The 9,352-nt window shown below is 40.0% G+C and overlaps 1 protein-coding gene across 1 annotated transcript; it reads right to left on the bottom strand.

The window, feature by feature from the left end:
• Window positions 1-567: 567 nt before the first annotated feature.
• On the bottom strand, window positions 568-1,506 carry LOC112832901 (olfactory receptor 4F21-like). Its single transcript, XM_025883743.1, has one exon. The coding sequence runs from the start codon at window positions 1,504-1,506 to the stop codon at window positions 568-570; it is 939 nt and encodes a 312-aa protein (XP_025739528.1).
• Window positions 1,507-9,352: the final 7,846 nt, after the last annotated feature.

The raw sequence follows: 9,352 nt of genomic DNA, 5'->3' as shown, positions 1-9,352 counted from the left end.
GAAATCTCTGGTTTGTGTTTCTTTGAAGTATTCATAGTGTTAAAGAATATCCCTCTCTATTTACAGCCATCAAATCTAAACAAAAAACTAAAATAGCATGCATAACCTAAGTAACAAATAATTGATTTTGTTCTTATTCTAAGTTAAACTAAAATTAAAATAAGAATTAAAAAATATAATTTATTGATTTTGATTTACTCAAAGTCACATTTTATCTATTAAATCCATAAGTTACCACGAGATATATTTATTACTTATCATTATTGAGAGTAAATACAATTATTTACAATACAAGTCACAGAAAATGGTATTTGAATATTAAGTTACTCATACAAATCAGCTCAGTTTTCTGTTCTCACCTTTCTTCTTGATATAAGTAGGTGATGTCAATTTATTCTCTGTCATTAGCAAAATAAAGTCCCCTCTGACTCAATAATCAATTTCTACAGGGGGACCTTTGTTGAACTATCACGACAATAGTAGTTCTTACCATTGTAATGATGATAGTCACATGGTTTGCAGTGTTCTTGGTGAGCCTGAAGCATGTGGTATCTAGATCTGCTCCATTCATTTTGAGATCCCATGAGGACCCACAATCTGTTTGCCCAGTCTTCTCATGGCCTCTCTCATGTCTTTGTTTCTTAATGTATAGATGGCAGGATTCAAGAGAGGGGTGATAGCAAAGTCAACAATGAACAAACACTTATCCAATGATGTTGTGGGGAAGGGCCACACGTAGAGAAACATGCACGGTGTAAAAAACAAAATCACTACAGTGATGTGAGCTGACAGTGTGACAAATGCTTTGGACAAGTCCCCCGAAGAACGTTTCCAGATAGTGACCAAAATGAAGATATAGGATGTAATTAAAGAGAAGAAAGTAGCCATGGATATAAACCCACTGTTAGTGATGATTACAAACTCTAGCTTGTATGTGTCTACACAAGCAAGTTTCATGACCTGAGGAAAATCACAGTAAAAACTATCTACTTCATTAGGGCCACAAAAGGGCAAGTTTATGACAAAAACAAACTGAAATACAGCATGGATTGTTCCCACTATCCAGGCAGCCACTACAAAGGAAACACACATTTTGGGGCTCATGATGGTCAGGTAGTGGAGAGGCTTACAGATTGCAGTATACCGGTCATAGGCCATGGCTATGAGCTGCACCATCTCACCTCCACCTGTGATATGAATAAAAAATATCTGTGTCATGCATTTTGGAAAGGAAATGATGTTGCAGTCAGTGAAAAGATTAGAGATCGTCTTGGGCACTGTGGTAGATGACAGACCCAGATCAAGTAGAGAGAGGTTGGCCAATAGGAAGTACATGGGGGTGTGTAAATGAGAGTCAGTAATTACCGTGAGCACAGTGAAGTGGTTTCCTAGGATAATTCCCATGTAGAACGCAGAGAAGAACCAAAAGAGAAAATGATGCATCTCCCATGAATTTGAAAGTCCAATTAGTACAAATTCAGATACGACAAAGTCATTTGTATCCATTGGCTCAATCAGTAGGGAAGATGCTGAAGTATTCTGAAGGTAGAAAATAAGGAAGAATTGAGAAATATGGGAACTGAACATTGATATGTTGTTTGCACATCAATGATTTTGTGGAAAATATGTTGCAAGTGTCTAATTTAGAAATTAGAACACGGACAGAGGGGGCAGGGGAAGATTAAAAAAATAGAAATGAGATAATCAAAAGTTAGGCTAGGGTGACAGGGAAAGAAATCATGTGGGAATAAGGGAGGTAAAGTGGAGGAATTAGGAGCAAAGAGTCACAACTTCCTGGTAGAGAGCTTCTTTACCATGCTTATTGTGCAATAATTTGGGCTTCTTCAGTCTTCTCTAAATATATTCAAGAAAACATCTTCTGTGTCATAAATAGCCATGATTTGAATGCTCAAACTCCTTTTTTTTTTTTAAAAGATTTTATTTATTTTTTTGACAAAGAGAGACACAGTGAGAGAGGGAACACAAGCAGGGGAAATGGGAGAGGGAGAAGCAGACTTCCTGCTGAGCAGGGAGCCTGATATGGGGCTCGATCCCAGAACCCCAGGATCATGACCTGAGCCGAAGACAGACGATTAGGACTGAGCTACCCAGGTGCCCCTGAATGTTCAAACTCTTAATCATATTTGTGCACACATGCCCTAGCAGAATGTACTCTCTGATTATTCATTTACTTCACACCTGCAAAATCTCAGGCATTAATCACTCATGCAATAGTGAATAGTGACCAGCCAATGAATGTTGTAGGAAGGTTGAATCTATAGCTTAAAGTGAATAGGCTTAGTCCTCTGATAGTTTCCAATATTGTGACTGCAACCAGTGACATGGAGAATGGAGATGTACTTTAAATCGGTGAAACTCTAAACCCCAGAGTGTCAGCAGACTCAGAAAAAGGGCTTCTCCATACTTTGCTAGGAGTGAGAGAGATTTGTGCTTTTAGGAGTTCTGTTCTAGAATTAATAAGTGGCAATTCAAACACAAACCTGAGAGATAATGGTGTCTTTACTGAAACAAAATATTTACTCATGATATACTAAGATCATGCCGAAACTATAGGACCCCAGAGAGTCATGAAAGATAAAGGTCATGAGACCTTGTCAAGTATTTGAAGTTTAGTTTAGCTAAAATGCTATTTGAAGGTGAGTAAAATGGCTACAAACAACTTTTTCAAGGGAAATATCTGTTATCACTATGGGTAAGTAGAAAGATTAAAAATGGGGAGCATAGGTGGTGCAGTTGGTTAAGCTCCCGACTTTTGATTTTGGCTCAGTTCGTGCTATCAGCATTGTGAGATCAAACAGTGAGCCCGGTGTGGAGCACCTTGCTGGGCTCTGTGCTCAGCAGGAGTCTGCTTGAGATTGTCTCTCCCTGTCTCTCTGCCCCTCCTACTTGTGCTCTCTCTCTCAAGTAAATAAATGAATCTTAAAAAAAAAAATAAAAAGGCTGGGGCGCCTGGGTGGCTCAGTCGTTAAGCGTCTGCCCTCCGCTCAGGTCATGATCCTAGGATCCGCGGATCGAGCCCCGCATCGGGCTCCCTGCTCGGCGGAGAGCCTGCCTCTCCTTTCCCCACTCCCCCTGCTTGTGTTCCCTCTCTCGCTGTGTCTCTCTCTGTCAAATAAATAAAATCTGTAAAAAAAAAAAAGTTTGAAGATGTGTATATATAACTTGTATTTGGATCCATTCATTATTTAATCTAAAAAGAAAAACTAAGGTACAATTCAAAGATATAATTAGAAATGAGAAGATATTCAGAAAGGGTGATTCGATAAGATGAGCTAAGCCATCATAAATGATGCAAATTTAGACTTGTTGATGTGTCTGCAAAATTGTTAAGATAAATTGTTTACAATTTCTTTATAATTATTCATTACAAAAACATGTAAGTATATGTATCAACATTTTAGATCATTTTGGATAATGACATTTTAGGTACTTTTAATACCAAAAATGTTGACCATCTATGTTTTGTAGTTTTCTATATTAGCCATGTGTTTGTAATAAAAATTATGAAAAGGAGGAAAGGGACCTACAAATACAGAGAAGAAACTGGTAGTTACCAAGGGGAGGGTGGTTGGGGGATGGGCAAAATAGTGTAAAGGGGAGTGGGAGATAAAGCTTGCAATTATGGAATGAATGTCACTGGAATGAAAATTACAGCACAGAGAATATAGTCAATGATACTGTAATAGCATCGTATGGTGATGTATGGTAGCTACACTGTGGTGAGCATGAGCAAAACAATAGTAATTATGGAGCAGAAGCTGCTGGGAAGATGGCGGAGTAGGACGTCCCTGTGCTGACCTCTTGCCGCGTGGCCGCCTAGAGAGCACCCACGGCGGCATAAATAACCCAAAAAGCAGCCCGAAAACTGGCAGAACAGACTCTCCGCAGCCCGGCATAGACAAGAGGCCACAGCGAAGCAGATCCACCCCCTCTGATCGCTCTTGGCAAGATCCCGTCAAAGTGGTGCCACAAGCCTGGCAGTGTGTGCGTGGCCCAGACAAGGTAAGCACCACTCCAGAGTGAGTCCTGCCCCAGGGAGAGGGGAAGATAACCACACACCCGTCTGACTGTGACCCCAGCAGTGGGCTGAGGGCAGGCAGCTGGTCTGACTGCAGGCCCCACCCACCAACAAAAGCTTCTCCGGGGACGACACAGGGACAGTGCCTGCAGTTTGGTGCTACTGCATCTCTGGCAAACATCTGGTCTGACTCGACTCAAGCCCGAGGCAGCCCCGGAGCAGCCCACTAACACCACGGGCACCAGACTCTGCCCACAACAGGCAGGGAGCCATCACAGACAACAGGACTGAAGGCAAACACATCCCAGCCACAACGGTAGGACACCCCCTGGAGCAACACACATAGGAGACACCCCCTGAAGCACCAGCTTCTGGGGAACAGACATTGCACTGCAGGACCTCTTCTTCATAGAGCCACTACTTTCAAGTGCAGGAGACGTAGCTGACTTTCCTAACAGAAAAACAGACAACGCAAGAGACAGAATGAGGAGACAGAGGAATGTGTCCCAAATCAAAGAACAGGACAAAATCAGAGCACAAGACCTAAGCGAAACGGAGATAAGTAATATGTCTGATAGCGAATTTAAAGTAACATTCATAAAGATTCTCGCTGGAATTGAGGAAGGACTGCAGGACTTCCTTGAGACCCTCCACCAAGAGCTAGGAGATGTAAAAAAGAACCAGTTAGAGCTATTGGATTTACTAAATGGAAATAAAAATAGACCATCTGGAATAAATAGCAAGCAAGAGGAAGTAGAAGAAAGGACCAGCCACCTGGAGGACAGAGTCATGGAAAGCAATCAAGCCGAGCAGATGAGAGGGGGGAAAAATACACAGAATGAAAATAGACCCAGGGAACTGAGCAACGCTGTCAGGCCTAACAGTCGCATGATAGGGATCCCAGAAGGAGAAGAGCGAGGAAAGGGGGCAGAAGATTTGTCTGAAGAAATAATAGCTGAAAACTTCCTGAATCTGGGGAAGGAAAGAGAAATCCAGATCCAGGAGGCACAGAGAGCCCCCAACAAAACCAACCCAAAGAGGTCTGCACCAAGACACAAAGTAAATAAGACAGCCAAAAGTAGTGAGAAAGAATTTTAAAAGCAGCAAGAGAAAGGAAAGCAGGTATATACAAAGGAAACCCCATACGGCTATCAGTGGGTTTTTCAGCAGAAACTCTGCAGGCCAGAAGAAAGTGGCATGATAGATTCCAACTGCTAAAAGGAAAAAATCTACAGCCAAGAATACTCTATCCAGTAAGGCTTTCGTTTAGAATAGAGGGAGTGATCAAGTTTCCCAGAAAAACAAAAATTAAAAGCAAAACCAGCCACGTCCCTGTCACACACAATGCCATCGGCCTGTGGGTCCCAAATTCACGGTCCAGCCGCCCTCCTGCCCGAGTCAGTGTGCACGGCCTGCCACCTGCTAAATGCCAAGTCAACACGCCTTCACCTCAGATTGCCAAGGGCTGAAGTTGACACTGTTCCCCTCAAATTTCAGCCCCTGTATCCAAGTTTGTGCACAAAAGTGGGAATAATTATAACAGCAGAATGAAGCAACCCAAACATCTATTTCTGTGGAATACAGAATGGATAAAAGGAGTGTGCTAGGCTGAGAACATCTCCAAAAAGCACATGAACAATACATACAGCATGATTCTGGTTAGTTAAAAAAAAAAACCAAAAACCTGGGAGGAATAAAACAAGATGAAACTAGAGAGGGAGACAAACCATAAGAGACTTCTTAAGCATAGGAAAGAAACAGGCTTGCTGGAGGGGAGGTGGGGGGGATGGGGTGACTGGGTGGTGGGCACGAAGGAGGGCATGTGATGGAATGAGCACGGGTGGTTGTATGCAACTGATGAATCACTGAACTCTAAAACTAATAATACACTATATTGTTAATTAATTGAACTTAAAATTAAAAAAAAAGGAAACCCAAAAAAAAAACAATAGTAATTATGAAAAGGAAATGAAAGGAAAGCAATAAGAGAAGTAGGGGCAAGAAAAGGAAAAAAGAATTTTGTGAAATATATGGTTGTAGTGGAGTATGCATATATGTGATAGAAGTAGATTATTAATTATTACCATTATTATTGTTATTATTTTGGTACTAGTGTTATACTTTTACTAGTTCTGGTTAAACCAACATTTCTCAGTCAGTCAGTGATGATTTCTGGGTATACTATGAAGAAAACCTTCATGTTTCATACCTAATTTTAACCAGAAATGTATAGGCTTCCTTGCTTAGAGAACATTAATATACATGAATGAATTTTGGGTCAAGGAATATAATGATTGTTAACTGGATAGCATTTTACAGAATGCTGGTGTTTGTTATTTGGAAAAGGCAAGTCCTACACTGAGAACAGGAAAGCACTAACATAAGCCATTCTTTACTTCGCCAACTGGAATTTCTTTTCTTAATATTTCCTTATAGTTTCTAAAACAGAGAGAACACCTGTCTGTTTAGGTATTTGATGGAAATTTCTGAATTTTGGAAGAAGGTAGGTTCTTATCTTAGCCCTGGGATGAAATATTATAATCTTTGTGACTTGGCCATGGATTGGTCTAAGAGGGGCACATAGCCTAGATTTGATGAGATAGAGAACAATGCCTTCTGTGGAAGGTTTTTTTTCCCAGATAAAAAAGAATAATGTGGAGAAGTCTCTTTTTCTGGGTCTTCTATTCCTGCATTCAATATTAATGTGAGGCAGCAGTCACGACCTTTGAGGGTCTACATGTTAAAGATGATATTATGAACGGTTAGAGAAATAATCCATTGTAAAAGGTCTTTGACAGATGTCAGCAAAGGTCTACCTTCTGATATTCTTGTAACGGAATAAAAAAAAAAACTTTGTGTAAGAGACTGTAAATAAGGCATTGTTACTTACTGATGCTGAATGCATTTTTGATATTTGTGTAACAGAGCTCTCTTGATTTTTCTCCTGTATTTCTAACTTCTTTCACAGATGCATAGATTTTTTTCCTGCTTATTTTTGAGTGTTACTATGTAACTCAGGAGACCTAAAATATATATTTTTTCATTTCAAACATGCTTCCTTATTTTAACTACTCCCTGCTTAAAAGATTTCTATATCTATAGTTCTGTTTCTGGATTCTAGCATAATATATCTAAGACTATACTGTAGTACCTAAATGGACATCCCTCAAGCACGTCAAAGTTAATGCAAGGCTGAACTCATGATTTTATCCTCTTTTTAATGCCTTCGGAAATATCATGACCATTCTCTCTCAGATGCTGAATCCAAGAATCTCTGAGGCATCTTTTCTTCTCTCTCACCTTATATGCCAGATGGGAAATTGTACCTCTTGAATATTTCTGTTTTTTGTCCTTCTCTTCATTTCCATGGTCAGTTTTATTTCAGGTTTATTTATTTTTCATTTCTGAATGATTTCTCTGTCTAATTTTAGCCAAGTTTAGTCCTTTTTCTATACTCTGCTTTCAGATTTGTCTATCTAAAAATCAAATATGGTCCTATTACTTTCTAATTTATGCCTTTGGTTCTATCATTCGGGATATTTAAAATTCAATTGTGGGGGTGCCTGGGTGGCTCAGTAGGTTAAGTGTCTGACTCTTGGTTTTGGCTCAGGTCATGATCTCAGGGTTGTGGGATCAAGCCCTGTGTCTGGATCAGCATTCAGCATGGAGACTGCTCAGGATTCTCTCTCCTTCCTTCTCCCTCCCCATCTGTCCCTCCCTACCATCCCTCACTCTCTCTCTCAAATAAAAATATAAAATCTTAAAAAATAAAATTCATTTATGTATCATATAAGAACCTTTATGAACTGAACACATTACTATATTTTTTTCACATTTCAGCTCTTTCATATACTTTCATGTGTGTTATTCCTTGTCATTACAAAGTGGAACTATCTTTGGCTCTTAGACCTAATAACTTGGCTGCCATTCTAGTCCTGCCATTTGTGAGTTATATAAACTAGGGTAGGGTAGCCAGTTATGCTGATGATATTTATTTGTCCATAAAATGGGAGGTGTTTACCTTCTCCAGATGTTATGAAGATTTGAGAGTATATGAGTATAACTATCTGGCAGAAATGTTAATTCCCCTTTTCCATTATCCTTCAAAACTTCAATTAAATGCTAGCTACTCTGAAGTATTCATTGAGGACCCCATGCAAAGTAGTGTCTATGAACTATTATTAAATCTTGTACCTTTGTGGGAATTCATAGTGCCTGACTAGAGAAGATTTAATGAACACATGCCTCCCTGGATCAAGAGTAGTTGAAAAGTAAAGAAGGAGTATCCGGAAAACTGGGCCTCCTTTAGAATTTCTGGGCTGGAAACAGCTGGATCCTCATTGCAGCTCAGGGTGCTCATCCAGGGAGTAAATGCTTGTCTTAGGAGAAACATTTATCTTTGGAGGTCACGCACTCCATGCACTCCCTGTCTGCACGCCTGTCATGAGCACAGCTTGTTCTACTCATAAGATACTCCCTATGCCGGGGTCTTGATCATTACAGCCTCACATTCCTTCTTGTTTTATTATTCCATTGTTGTATTGATAACATTCACAATAAAGGTGGAGGCAGAGTCTGGCTCAGGGCCTTTCACCACTAGAGCGTCTGGTCCCCAGGCCTCTCCTTTCTCCTACTAAGGTGTCTGGAGTAATCTTTTCATTCGCTGTCTCAGGGTTTGCTGGCCAAACCCGACATACCTTCTTTATAATAAAGTATATTGTAATTTTTTATGCATAATTCTTCATTATCAGCTATGATTTCTTTGAGAAAAGGAGCCTTTAGCCAACTTTGTATACCCCAGTGCTTAACACAATTTCTGGCACAAGGTAAGCACTATTAAATGAGAGTCCTCACTAATATTCATAGTGGGAAGTTCAAGAAGACATGGCAAGAAAATCAGGGGCTTAGAAGCCCCTAGGGGAGATTTGGAGGAGAGTAAATCTTCACTAAATGACTTTGTGAATTGAACTTATTGATACCTGCACACTGATGGGAGAATGGAAAACAATCTGGAAGCCAGCGACCTCCTTGTCATGACAGTGTCCTCAGAGTGACCTCAACACCCCACATTCCCATGTAGATCCTAAATCTAATATGGCAAAACTAGCAAAAGGACAAACTTTTCTCTTTGTTTTTTGCTTCCAATAAAATGTGTATAGTCATTATAGAATATCTGGAACTTTCCTCAAATGACAGTGAAGTATTAAAGCATGCTATAGACATATTGCTGAACAGAAGAGCATCACCATATATTTGGAAAAATTCAGTAATTAGGACAGGACAGTTGTCATAATAACCTATGAGAGGCTATTT

This window comes from Callorhinus ursinus, unplaced genomic scaffold (genome assembly GCF_003265705.2).
Source record: "Callorhinus ursinus isolate GAN/ISIS: 27379988/994484 unplaced genomic scaffold, GSC_fseal_2.0 scaffold25, whole genome shotgun sequence".
In the NCBI taxonomy this organism is placed as follows: domain Eukaryota; kingdom Metazoa; phylum Chordata; class Mammalia; order Carnivora; family Otariidae; genus Callorhinus; species Callorhinus ursinus.
The sequence above is the reverse complement of the archived record's forward strand: the minus strand, read 5'-3'. Positions and strand labels throughout refer to the sequence as shown.

Coding starts and splice junctions, on each gene's coding strand:
- LOC112832901 (XM_025883743.1), bottom strand. CDS start 1,506: ATGGATACAAATGACTTTGTCGTATCTGAATTTGTACTAATTGGACTT.